The sequence below is a fragment of the Leuciscus leuciscus genome (genome assembly GCF_965113295.1).
Source record: "Leuciscus leuciscus genome assembly, chromosome: 17".
In the NCBI taxonomy this organism is placed as follows: domain Eukaryota; kingdom Metazoa; phylum Chordata; class Actinopteri; order Cypriniformes; family Leuciscidae; genus Leuciscus; species Leuciscus leuciscus.
The window spans coordinates 23,844,585-23,858,491 of NC_138741.1; the positions used below are offsets into that span (position 1 = coordinate 23,844,585).

General features: G+C 33.9%; 2 protein-coding genes and 1 long non-coding RNA gene across 4 annotated transcripts; 2 read left to right on the plus strand and 1 right to left on the minus strand.

Moving 5' to 3' along the window:
• The first annotated feature begins 449 nt into the window (after positions 1-449).
• On the plus strand, positions 450-8,691 carry styx (serine/threonine/tyrosine interacting protein). 2 transcript variants are annotated; one of them, XM_082142591.1, is made up of 11 exons: positions 450-660; positions 1,487-1,519; positions 1,783-1,836; positions 1,922-2,019; positions 2,131-2,191; positions 2,289-2,325; positions 2,452-2,491; positions 2,627-2,677; positions 3,251-3,323; positions 3,439-3,532; positions 8,177-8,691. In XM_082142591.1, the coding sequence occupies exons 1-11, from the start codon at positions 601-603 to the stop codon at positions 8,248-8,250; spliced, it is 675 nt and encodes a 224-aa protein (XP_081998717.1). In that variant the 5' UTR covers positions 450-600; the 3' UTR covers positions 8,251-8,691. The 2 variants fall into 2 exon arrangements, with proteins under 2 accessions (XP_081998717.1, XP_081998716.1); XM_082142590.1 differs by having other exon boundaries at positions 453-660; positions 2,289-2,491.
• Positions 8,692-8,929: 238 nt separating this feature from the next.
• On the minus strand, positions 8,930-13,773 carry gnpnat1 (glucosamine-phosphate N-acetyltransferase 1). The gene is made up of 6 exons (XM_082142592.1): positions 13,615-13,773; positions 11,535-11,698; positions 11,396-11,458; positions 10,201-10,328; positions 10,053-10,114; positions 8,930-9,931 (listed from the first exon to the last, which is right to left on the minus strand). Exons 1-6 carry the CDS (start codon positions 13,620-13,622, stop codon positions 9,784-9,786), a joined length of 573 nt encoding a protein of 190 aa, XP_081998718.1. The 5' UTR covers positions 13,623-13,773; the 3' UTR covers positions 8,930-9,783.
• LOC309478824 lies at positions 12,144-13,051 on the plus strand. Its single transcript, XR_014199108.1, has 2 exons — positions 12,144-12,356; positions 12,415-13,051. It is a non-coding gene; the product is annotated as an uncharacterized lncRNA (long non-coding RNA).
• Positions 13,774-13,907: the final 134 nt, after the last annotated feature.

A 13,907-nucleotide genomic window follows, 5' to 3' on the forward strand; every position in this document is an offset into this window, starting at 1 on the left:
GTGGCTAATACAGTACAAAAAATATTGGGGAAGTACAGTGATATATATATATTTACCCTATTCACCTGGAGTGTCTTGCCTTAAATTGGTTATATTGTGCAAACATAAAATAGCTTAATACTGTAATATTAATATTACATAATACTGTATATATATATATATATATATATATATATATACTTAATATTATATATTTATATATTATTTAATATTTATATATTATTAATACTGAATATATATATATATATATAATTGACATAAATATTCAACGGCCAATGGATAGAAAAAGAAACGGCAAAATCAAATAAAAAATAATTTATTTAAATTAAAATTGTTATCCTATTGTTATTAGGCTATTTTATGTTTATACAATTTTTTTTTTTTTTTTTTTGTCAACAGATTAACATTTATTTCACGACACCGCCCCTTTCCGACGTATGGTCCTCGCGTGTCACGTGACCGCCGTCGGTGGAAGCAGCATGGCGTGTGTGAGCGCGGAGCTCCTCCAAAAACTCTACTTTATTTGCACTTAGTTCGTCTTTATATTAAATCCATCAGAGGCGACGTGTACGTATTGAAAGCTGGAATAACACTCGCAGCATGGACGAAGGGAATAAACTCCAGTTCCCGTCCCTACCCGCCGCCAAAGAAGAGCAGCTGGTATGTTATGAACATTAGCGCAGTGCTAACAACTGCTGGATCACAGTCACTCTTCAATATGTCTGTTTTAAAGCATTGCCTGTCTGACTAGTATGTGTCAGTGCATGAATAAATAAATACAGAGGTCTTTGCTGACATTTTAATGGATAATATAGCTCTTTAACTAACTCTTTGCGGTGAGCGGTTAGCATGTATCCAGTGGCAGAGTACAAGAATAACAACAACTCAGGAATCAAAGTCATCTATACTGCAACATGTCTCATTACAAATGACGAACTGGGTAGTATTTATTATGATACGCTGAAGAATGTGTGAATAATCTGATAAATGATATGTATTACCCTTTATTTATACGTTTAGACACTACCAATCACATTATTTGTCACTAACCTCCATTACGAGACTAATATTGAGTATAGTCAACAACTACAAAAATTAACCCATTTAATTGGCAATATACTGTGAGTATATATAACAATATACAATATATAAATAACTAAAGTCTTCTGTGGAAGCATATTCTATGCAAACACAAAGGCTTGGCCAATGCATTACAAGTGTATGATCCCTATTGTATGCATACTTCAAGTGCCTTCTTGCTTCCATGCTTTATTTAGGTCTAACTTGACCAATAAACCTGACAGAAACCGATTGAGTGAGAAATTGTTTAAAAATGTCTGTCAAACAGATTATTGGTAGTTAGATGAAGATAAGTTTTATTCCTGTATTGGGCTGCAGTTTATGGTGATACCTTTTCTGTTTTTTTTGTTACTGTAAGAATGCTTTTAAAAACTGATAATCTGATTTTGCAATCCCATTTCTGCAGGATTGGGCGTATCCAATGAGAAGAGAGATGCAGGTGATCATGAAAATAAACTTTGCACATGATTGTATATCATTATGTATCGTTATGGTTTTGTACAGTACGGGATATTATTTTGTTAGTACAAACATCCAGTACTTTTGCATGTTTTTTGCTATTTAATGTGTCTTTACTGTCAGCGCTCAGCACCTTCAATATAATTTTTTTTTGTATATTTCAAAAATATGCAGTTTCTAAAGTATGTTTCATATCTCATTTTTTTCACTTTTACTAAAACTAAATCTGATGTAATGGTTTAGGAAATCCTCCCAGGCTTGTTTCTTGGGCCCTATTCAGCTGCTATGAAGAGTAAGGTACTGTAGAGATGATCTGTTCTCATGCGTCCTGATGAAAATAATCTGTGCCCGGTTTCCTGTAATAATTCATCCTCTCTTTCAGCTCTCAATGCTGGAGAAGCAGGGCATTACTCACGTCGTGTGTGTCAGACAAGACATTGAGGCCAACTTTATAAAGCCAAACTTTCCCCATAAATTTAGGTATTTCGATTTCTGGTAGTCTATCTTTGTTCTATGCACATATGCGAGTTGTACTCAATATAAAGGTCCACTATTTCTAACAGCTGGTTTACTTTACTACTTTGTTTATAGGTACCTTGTTTTAGATATTGCAGATAACCCTGTGGAAAATATAATTCGATATTTCCCAATGGTAAGCTGGCCTTTATTTATATATTTAGTTAAAAATGCTTTTTATTTGGTGTGTGATACTTTTGTCTAATTATGATTACCTGATTTTCTCTCTGTAGACTAAAGAATTTATTGATGGATGTTTAGAGACGGGGGGTAATGAATGTTTTCCCATATTAATCTTGTGTAGTAATGGCAGCATTGATATGAGTACAAACTTTATACTAAATATACATTCAATGCTAGATTTTCTCATCCATCTTGCACATTTTTGTGTTGCAGGAAAGGTACTTGTTCATGGAAATGCAGGGATATCAAGAAGGTTCATGATTTTTTTTGTTTATAAAAATAATTTATTTTGACTGTCTCTTTTTGGATTTTTTAAATAATTTTTAAAAGAATCACTTTTGGGGATGTGGTTTGTACTTAATACGTCTATTTTTTTTTTTTTTTTCAGCGCTGCCTTAGTTATTGCCTACCTTATGGAGACATTTGGTGTAAAATACAGGTAATAGAATTTATTGGAGAAACAGTTCACGCATTTCCAAAAATATTAATGCATGATAATACGAGTTTGACTTGAAGCCAATTGTGAATGCACCGATATGAAAATGTTGGCCAATACCGATAATTTTGGCCAATACTGATCATTCTTCGTATTTGAAAGCAGATAACTGATATATTGGCTGATAAATCTAAATCCAAATTTTATATAATTTTTTTCTGATTACAAAAACAAAAGTCTCACCATTAAATCCATATCCCAAGCACACAATTATAATGATGCTCTCATTATAATTTTATGTAGCCTATATGACAGACTTGCATGTTGCAATTAACTGTATTTTCCTTTTTGAAGTGATTTCAATCATATTTCAAGCAATTCAAGGCCATCAAGGTGAACAGTGCACATCTGAAGTGCCTCAGCTGAAGGAAATAATCCATTATTTATCCGCTTTAATATATCGGCCAAATTTTCTTATCGGCCCGATAACATTAAAAATGAGAATTTATCGGCCGATATCGATATGGTGGCCAATATATCGTGCATCCCTAATTGTCATATGTTATATCTTTTCAGGGATGCCTTTAGTCATGTACAGGAGAGACGGTTTTGTATTAATCCCAATGTTGGCTTTGTTCATCAGCTACAGGTATGGTTTTAAAGTAATCTCAGTATTAATAATTCATTCAACATTAAGTGATATAGCTGTTTTATATACATACATACATGCATAATAAATGGATGTTCTTTCTGTTTTCATCAAGGAATATGAAGCAATATATCTTGCAAAGCTAACCATCAAGATGATGTCACCCATTCAGTTGGGCAGGTCTTTCTCCATCCAAGCTGGGATGCCAGGTAAGAGAACAATATTTTATGGCCCAGTGGTCATAGTTTGTAATAGTTGAATTATTTCTACTAGTAATGCATAGTATAACGGTACCGTATCCTGTCCCTCTAGGATTTTGCATTTCTGCGATCACAGAATTGAATGCAAAATCAAGCAAACTCTGTTTTTTCTTGCAATTTTTCTAAATTGCCACAGATCTCCCGTCGATTTTTTGGCCTAGACACATTGTGTGATGTCATCATAGCGCACATTCAGCCAAAGCCCACTTCGAAGTAGGCTACATGCGTTAAATCGCTAAACCTCCGTTTGTGCCGTTGCTTCGGCAATGCATCTGTCAATACCAGTCAGTCAACCACCGCAACCTCGCTCACGCTGAAAGCATCCATTCTCTCTCTCTCTCTCTCTCTCTCTCTCTCTCTCTCTCTCTCTCTCTCTCTCTCTCTCTCTCTCTCTCTCTCTCATACACAAACACACATGCTCTGAGTGACATCGTTCCATCAATCGGTTCAGTTTATCAAGTGCTTGTATGCTGCATAAAAGTGGCTCACGCACTCTGTGACAACCCCAAAATGGACGTGGAGCAAGATGGAATGAGTGAGGGACACGCTGAATGAAAATGTAAATTCCCTCTCTGACAGTAGGTGGCGCTTATGGAGCAGCAGTAATATAGCGGTTTCCAGAATACTTAAAGGGATAGTTCACCCAAAAATAAAAATTAGCCCATGATTTACTCACCCTGAAGCCATCCTAGGTGTATTTGACATTCTTCTTTCAGACGAATACAATCGGAGTTATATAAAAAAATGTCCTGGCTCTTCTAAGCGTTATAATGGGAGTCAATGGGTATATTTTTTTGGAAGTCCATCAAAGCGCATCCATCCATGATAAAAGTGCTCGAAACGGCTCTGGGGGGGGTTTAATAAAGGCCTTCTGAAATGAAGCGATGCGTTGTGTAAGGAAAATATCTATATTTAAAACTTTATCGACTAAAATAACCAGCTTCCGGCAGACGGCTGTACGCAAGTCGACTTGCACTAAAAGAGTAAATGACGAACGCGGTTGCCCAGCCCTGTTTGTTTGAACTGCGAGAGGCGTCAAAGCTTACGCTACTCCTACATCCTACGTCATACATGCGTCACGGGTTACTCTTTTGGCGTAAGCAGACTGTTTGGTGTTACATTTGAAATAAAATGTTGAAATTATAGTTTTAAGTTATTATCAGTGTTCTCCTTTTAGAAATGACAGAGCCCAATTGTTCTTGAGGTCAACTTAACAAGAAATGCCGCAAATTTTGCTGTCATTTTACGCCGCAAAAATCAGGAAAAAGTCCCTCGAAATCCTGGAGGGACATCAGTCATCAGCTGATGCTTTTTTTTTTTTATATCAATATTGGATTTTTATTTGTATATGCTCATTTATATGACCGTTTCCCTAATCTAATACTTAAACCTAATCCTTAAAAACACTAATACTGTTAAATCTTTGGCAATTCTCAAAATGAATATTCGTTTTTCATATTGTGCATTATAATGTTGCAATGCCTAAATTCATTAGTAGCATTTACAATGATTGATTTTAGTGTTTAGTGCTTACTTTTTTATTTATTTTTGATGAAATAGTGCAGAATTTTCTATCTTGTTCTCTTATTGTGTATTGTCAATATTTTTGCATTCTGACTCTGTTTTTGTTGTTGGCTTCATTTGATTAATGGTTGTTAGTAGTAACTCATTCGTTAGTCACTTCAGATGAAAACATTTGCTAAATAAAAATCTGTGGTGATGATGATGATGATGATATATTATATGGTCTATTGTACTATAAGATTTGAGATGTGTAATTTGTAGAGGTGTGAATCTTTACTTGCCTCGTGATTCAATTTGATTACGATTTAGAGGGTAGCTACTCGATTATAACATGATTCTTGATGCATCATAATGCATCTTTTCCTCCAATTCTTTTATTATTAATAATCACAATAAATAGTTATTTTAGTTATTTTATTCTTATTAAAAATAAGAACAAAGATGGAAATAAACAGTTGAACAAATACAATATAAGAAACAAATGAAATTAACAGTACTTTTTTCATTTTAGATGCATTTAACAGAAACATTCAAGAAATAAGAAATTGAATAATCAAATGTAAAAAAATATTCAATCTTTAGTGTATTTATTACAAATAAATAGATTGTTATTAAAGCTACAAAAATGATTCAGTCAAAAGCAAGTGATATACGCAACTTTTTATTTATATTACTAAAAGATTTGGAGCCAAATTACAGGGGGGAGAAAATGACTTAAAGATGGCAGCATCATTTTATTTGTATGCAGAGATTGGTTGGTCTATTAGTTAAATCTGTTTACTTTAGCAATCTTTGTTGCATTATATGCCAACAGTGAAAGTTCAAAAATGGGAAAAAGCACTTCTAGTGTTTTTTGCCCCAAGTTTACATGCCTGCAACTCAAGAAGTATTAAAACATTAAAATATATATCTTAAATATCCTTTTAGATTCTGGTTCTTAATAAACATTTATCTTGGTATCTTCATTTTAAAGGTCCTATATGGTACAATGCCAGAGAAATGGAGATCTTAATGTTGGCTCCATGAGTAAATTGGTCAATTTCACACATTTTCTGTGGTCAAAAACCAAATGTGGGTCAGTTTGCATACAGTTGATTTTTTTTTTTTTTTTACAGAGGAATATCTGAACAACAAATAATGTTGAGAACTAGAAATGTATCTCGTATTTTTGTAGAAATGTATCTCGTTTACCCTGTGGTGTAAATCAAGCTTTCAATGTTGTTTATATGTCTATGTGGTGTTTTTAATATGCTTTAAGACAAACCATGTGCAAATTCATAAGCCAACACCATTGCTGAGTATTTTCTCCTTAAAACTGCAGTGAACCAAAGACAGTCTCTAAAACGCGGTTTGAAATCGCTGGTGTTGTGACGTCACAAACCTTGTAACCAATCACGTCAATGGGTGGATCTCTGAGCTGGTGTGAGTGGAGGCGGGGCGAATTAGCATATTCATAGAACCGCATATACTAAATGAGGCGAGGGTGTAGTTACGTACAAGCTATTTTAAGTCATGACGGATTATTTTTTTTTTTTAAGGGAAAAACTTTTAAATGTGTCATTTTGGTGATCAAGGATGAGTTTTAATGGATAAAATGATTGACTACAGGGGGACTTTAGCACAACTGCATAGAATATACCTGTCTGAGTGCCATAAATATTGTTTTTTCAAAGTTTGCATGCATGTAACTCTAAAAGTATTAAAGAGATCTCAATATCCTTCTAGATTCTAATTCTTAATAAACTTTTCTTTTGGTCTCTTCATATTTAATGTCCTATAGGGTTCAATCACATAGATATTGGGATCCCAATGTGACTGCATGTTCAAATAGTTGAATTTGACCCATTTTCAACAGTCAACCAGATGTGGGTAACTTTTCAAATAGCTGATACTTATTGTGTTTAAAAAGGAAAGTCTGAAGAACAAATAATAATGAAACAAGAAATGCATCTTATTTCCCTCAAGTGAAGAGTGCCAAAAAAAAATATATATATATATAAGTTTACATGTCTGTAACTTAAAGTGTTGAAGATATCTTAATATGATTTTAGATTCTTATTCATTTGAAACTTTTCTTTTGGAGTCTTAATTTTTAAGGCCCTATATGGTTCAATCCCAGAGATATTGGGATCGCTGTGAATTTTAACTCTTGGTAGCTTCAGAAGCTGTTTAATCTATGAACAATATTCTTTTCAATATAATATAATACAATTCTTATAAATACATGTTTGAGAGTAAGTTAATGTGCCTTAACCATTTTCAGTGGATTTTTGGAACTCAGGGAGTTGTGTTGTGTGCAATTGTTTTGATTGAGGGGGAAAATACACATTTCTAGTTTCAACATTATTTATTCTTCAGACGTTCCCCTTTAAATGCAACAAGTATCAGCTGTATGCAAAGTAAACTACATTTGGTCTTTGACCATTGAAACTGTGTAAAATACAACAAATTCAACACGGAGCCGCATTGCGATCCCCATATCTATGGGATTGAACCATAAAGGACCTTAAAAATGAAGATTTTAAAAGAAAAGTTTAAGAACCAGAATCTAAAATCATATTGAGATATCTTTAATACTTTTTGAATGACAGGCACGCAAACTTTGGAAGAAGAATGTTTATGGAACTCAGACAGGTATGTTCTATACAATTTGTGATAGATAGATAGATAGATAGATAGATAGATAGATAGATAGATAGATTGATAGATAGATTGATAGATAGATTGATAGATAGATTGATTGATTATTGGTCAAAAATATCAACTGTTTGCAAAGTGACCCACATTTGGTTTTTGACCACTGAAAATGAGTACAATTGACCATGATTTAACTAATAGACCTACCAATCTCTGTGTAACAATAAAATTATGATGCTGCCATCTTTCTAAAAATATTAACAAAATCAAAAAATTGAGCCGGTTGATTTGACACAAAATGACCCAATTATATTCCACAGCTCTATTAAATTGTACATATTAGTAATGTATGACACTACATTATTCTTTAATGCATTTGTTCATACTGTGATTGTGCCTAATATCTTTTTTTTCTTTCTTTTTTTTCTACAGGAAGCCTAAAGCGAACACTAGAAGAGGATGAAGATTTTGGGAGTATGCAAGTTACAGCAGCACAAAATGGATAGGCTTTACTAAAAAAGTGCTTTACCACAGTGGACTTTTCTTTTTACATTTTTATTGGGATTAAAAATGTAAATATTTGTACAGAGGTTGGGAGGGAGAGACTGATCCTTGTGACCCTTGGAGCTGGAGCTGGGGATGGTTTGATTATTTTTTTTCTTTTTCCTTTTTGAGCTGTATGCACTGAAATTTTTTGCAGTTTTATAGTATTTAAAGCATTTTGCATTTGCAGCGGGACAGTATTGCAATAATGCACTTTTGATACTTGAATTACTGTTATGTTTATGGACAGATTTGGGTTGGGGTAAGGGGGAATCAGGAATGCGACTCACTGCCATAGAAATGAAATGGTAGGATGAATCAGTCGTAATGTAAGGAATGAATAAGGAAATACGTTTTGCCATAGAATTAACATCCCACTGCTCAATAAAAGATGGCTACTTACACCATGTGTTTTCAATGTTATCATTCCCTGGTGGAAAGATATGTGACTGCTTATGATACAAATGTTGGGTGTGGATAGATTTCGAATGATAATCCAACTTCATTGAAATACAATATGAACTTCATATTTTATTGTTTCTAACCCTTCACCCACTTGTCATTCAATGGTTTTACATCAATTATAAAATGTAACGGAAATATAACATCACATATTTAGTTGTTGACTGACATATGACAAAGTATTTAGATGCCCTTTATTTGTCGGCTTTTAGTGCAAGTACAAAAATAAAGGCATAGCGTTCAAAGATGTGCTATCATTACATCAGGATATATTTCAAAATAATTTATTTTCCTTCAACTAGGTTTGACACAACTAATGATTCAGCATCACCAGTGGCTAAGACGAGCCAAAGCTGAGAAAATACAGGAGCATAATAAATAAATGTAAACCATTTTTTGTTTTATATTAATGATCTCTACGTTGAAGATGAGTACCTGCAAGAGAAATTAAAATAAGATAAAATAGATTCAATACCGGACTCGCTCCTTGCATGAAAACTGTGATCTGAGTTTTGGTTTTTTTTTTTAAGCATAAAGCACAAACCACAGCATTAACATGATGAAGTAAAAGAGGGAAATTGTAAATTGTTTGAAACAGTTTCTGTAATTAAAAATGCTTTCCCTCTAACAAAAAAAAAACATGTATAGAAATCTTTACATTAGAAAATATTCAAGTACATAAGCCCTTCTCCTTTAAAACAAAACAGAACACAGTGTAAACCACATAGTCCATATATGATCAGATCTGATTTCTATAGCTTTCTCTGCAAGTGCTTAATGTTGACTTTTAGAAAGAACATTCATGAATATGCTCATTGTTCTGTCTTGTAGTTAATTCAAAATGCTTCTTTCACAATATTTTGTTATTGTTACTCGTCACCAAATCATCAAGTTTATTGTTTTTCTTCTTTTTTTTTTTTTTTTGCTGGCTAAAAGTGAAAACTTGGAGGTAGTCTGATCTAAGATTCTCAGAGAATAGAACAGATCAAGAGTTCTAAAGCAAACATTCTGTGATGTTCAAGATTCTTTTGGATTCAGTCAAAGAACCGGCACTGCATGTAAGCCTCATCTGAAGAGGAGTAGCCAAACTTTTTATAAAATTCCACATTTTTCGGCGCACACTCCAGTGTTACTTTGTAGCACTGCAATTTTTTGCTGAGGAGAGTTAATGTTGATACCAACCTACAAAACAAACAAAATACGATATTCAAACATTCACTTTTGATACAGATGCGTTGAAAGAAAATATTCCTTAATTATGCACAATTAGTGTTGTAAAAGTGTTTTTAAAACCCAAACTCACAGTTTTCCCAGCTGTTTTCCTCTGCACACATCACTCACAACCACTTCTTCCACACGCCCCCTCTGCCAGGACAAAAAAACTAAATTATATTACATGTTCTATGAATATATGCACTCTGAAAATACAGATTTAAAATGTATTAAAGTACCTTTGCACAAGCGTGGATGAATTTGTGCTCTATGATAAGTGTTGCTGTGGCAACAATTTGTCCAAGATTCGTGTCTTCCACCACTATGACATAATAGTCTCCAGATTTCTTCATATGTTCAAAATTTGCTGAAAAAAGTGAGTTTTTTTAAATAGTTTATTTTTTTTAAAAACTAAAAAAAACATATAGACCTTATGTAGCCCCGCCCGCTCGCTCGTTGTGTTTGGTCTTCCGGTTTGTATTCCTACAGTATGAAGGTAAGATCTTATGGATTTCCTTCCCAGTTTACTGACATTTGGTATGATATCCTCATCAAACATTACAATGCTTATGATAACTTTTGTTAACTCTACAATAAGTAAATGCACTTCACCAGCTAATTACTCTTCGACAGTAGCCACGTTTCCATTAGCATTACCCTTCAAATTGTGCAAATTGAAATTGCAAATTGAAAATATGCCCAATGGAAACACGTCAATTTCGCAAAAACTCGCATTTATCGCAAAAAAATTTTTACGCTCGTATGAGGTGGTTTTTCAGGTAATTCGAAAAAGAAATATTTTGCACAATATTGGAAACAGTTTTTGCACATTTACAGGTCACCTGACGTAGATGTGTGTTTGGACGTGTGTTTGGACAGAATACGAGACAGAGTTCTTTATTAAATTCATAAAAGACAAAAGAACTACAGGAATAATGGATTCTAATCCTCAAATAAATGCCACAATCAAGACCTCGAAGCAGATATGAGGGAGAAACACCACATATGTGCCGCTCACAAGTATAATAAGGGTCGTTCCTTACCATTAATGCTTGGAAAACACACAAACATCTCCTTCGATTAATAGTAATGGCTAATGCAGTGGCTGGGATTAGTACATAAACCTACCAACGTCCGTTACTATGGTTTTTGGAAATGATTTTACTTATCGCGAGAGGAAAAAATTAAGTTAAGTTTTAGTCGCATAACATCGGTTAATGGAAACGGCGTCATATTGAAATATTTTTTTGTCGACATTTAGAAAAAAACGCAAAAGTTTTGCACAAATCTGTAATGGAAACGCGCTTAGTGATGCCATAGAAATACGGAAGTTCAAACACACACACACAAAAAGATGGCTGCACGCTTGTTTCTCTGGCACATAAGGTCTATATGAAGAACTGTGAGATGTTTTGAGTTGGGAACTTGCAGAACCTTTGAACTGTTCTTCTGTGACATCCCCGGCCACCGTGAGCTGTGATAAGACCTTGTAGAAGCCTAAAAAGGCATAAAGACAAACATATAACATGATTGTTTGTACTAAAGTACTAAATGTGAGTGGGCAGACCAGTACCTCTGTCTAGGTCAGCAGTACAGAGAGGACGGAGGACCAGACCTTCTCCAGGCTGAGACGGAGAAATGGGAGGCGAGAAGGAGACGGTGTTGCTGCTCCAGTCCAGCTCTTGGAGTAGAGAAGGATCAAACAGGGGCGTCTCATCCAGCAACATTCCAGACGCCCTATAATAAAATAACATGTTAGACAAAATTATCACGGATCAGGACTCCCTGTCAATAAATGTGTTACTGGTAACATTTTATTTGGACTTTGACCATCCAAACATTTACAATTCAAAGTCAAACTTGTGTACAGCTGCAGGTGCCTGTGTATGAAATCATCAGACCTTCTGTAATAAAATACAAGACACACTAGACTATTAGAGTTAATTAAAACCATAAATAAATTTGTGTTACTTTTTAAATAACGTTCACTAAAATAGTCATTTAAATAAATCAATATCATAGTCAATAAAATAAGAAATAAAAAAAAAAAAAATCAGCTAGTTGCCAAAGGAAACAATTCTCATTTAGTTGAACTTGAACTAAAATAATTAAAATGAAACTATAAATAAATATATATATATATATATATATATATATATATATATATATATATAAAAACTTTAAAATTAAAACGGAAAATATTCAAATAAACACTCATTAAAATCATTAATCAAAACTATGATAGTATCTCAATGATAATAAGATACCTTATCTTGATCTTTCTTTTAGAAGTGTGTTGTGTAAAGTATTTGAGTAAATATAATTAGTCACTGTACTTATAGGCTTAGTTCACCTAAAAATGAAAATTCTGTTATCATTTACTCACCCTGAAGTTGTTCGAAACCTGTATGAGTTTCTTTCTTCTGATGAACACAAAAGAAGATATTTTGAAGAGTGTTGGTAATCAAACAATTAATGGTAGCCATTGACTTACATAGTATGGACAAAAAAATTCAAATACTATGGAAGTCAATGGGGCCCATCAGCTGTCTGGTTACTGGCATTCTTCAAAATATTTTCTTTTGTGTTTAACAGAAGAAAGAAATTCATACAGGTTTGAAACAACAGAATTTTCATTTTTAGGTGAACTATCCCTTTAAAAAATCCAGACAAGGTTAGTAGCCTAAATGATGGCATAGTGAACTATACCTTTAACTGAAACTTGAGAGTCTGTAAGTGTCGACCTTGATTTATTACAATACTGAGGTGTTCAGTTTTTTTATTTTAGAAAATAAACATGTGATTGCTCTCCTCACAAGTCAACAGTTTCTTGTTTTTCACTGGCATGTCTCTTAGGTGTTCAGTGTTAATCATCTTTAAGCCTACATTCATTACGAGTACAATACTTAAGTACTGTTAAAATCAAATACTCTAACCGCTGGTTTCACAGAGAAGTCTTAAACCTAATCCCAGACTAAAATGCCTGTAACTTGCTCTGATATCTTAAAATATGTCAGTACCATTGTTTTGTCTCAAGATGCACAAGAGTAATGTTTTTTTTTAAAGGCACGTTTATAAAAACTATTTAAATGTCCAAATTAAACTAATGTCTAATCCTGGCTTAATCTAAGCCATGAAACCAGGCCAATAAGACTTTTTTGGAATTGGTCACATGTAACTTGTGATGGTGTCATTTTGTCTGTAAGGTATCTGAACTTTTACTCAAGTATAGGTTTCAGGTACACTTTACACCTGTTACAAACCAAAAATCCAAAGTATGACATCTTGTACAACATCCTTAAGTCTGTAGTCTAAGTTGTGTTCTCTGCATTTTCAAGAAAAGACAATATTTCAAGTAATGAACAATCTCAAAGCAGTTTATGGCAGCCCCTAATAAATGAAACATTTAAATGACAAAGGTCACAATTCAGTGTAGAATAGAAAGTACATAATATCACGTCCAGGAAGTGATCAGATTTATTCCATATGCCTTTCATTAAAAAAAAAAACCCTACTGTTTTCTGGGGACGAAATCATCCCACATTCCCAATCTGTATCCCAAAATCCCATCCATGTTCAATTAAATGATTAAAGAGCTCGCTATCAAACTGCTTTAGATTCGTGTATCTGAGCTCGATTTGTCATTTACTTACGGAGACATTCGGATATTGACAGCTTTTGCTTTTCTAAAATGTTTGAATGAATCCTGGCACCTCGATTCCAGTTACAGTAATCCTCAATGTTCCAGCATGACATACACTTCCTCCTGCGTTATTATTTTACCCCATTCTAACGAGCCCCGCTTGTCACCCAATCACTGTTTGCTGTGGTTGGTCCGGTTGATAATCGACTTCTCAATTGTCCAATCGCAAACTTGCTCCAAGTACATCTGACCAATCATCGCAAATACTGATCAGATAAAGGGCGGGACTTGCGCGTCTCACCC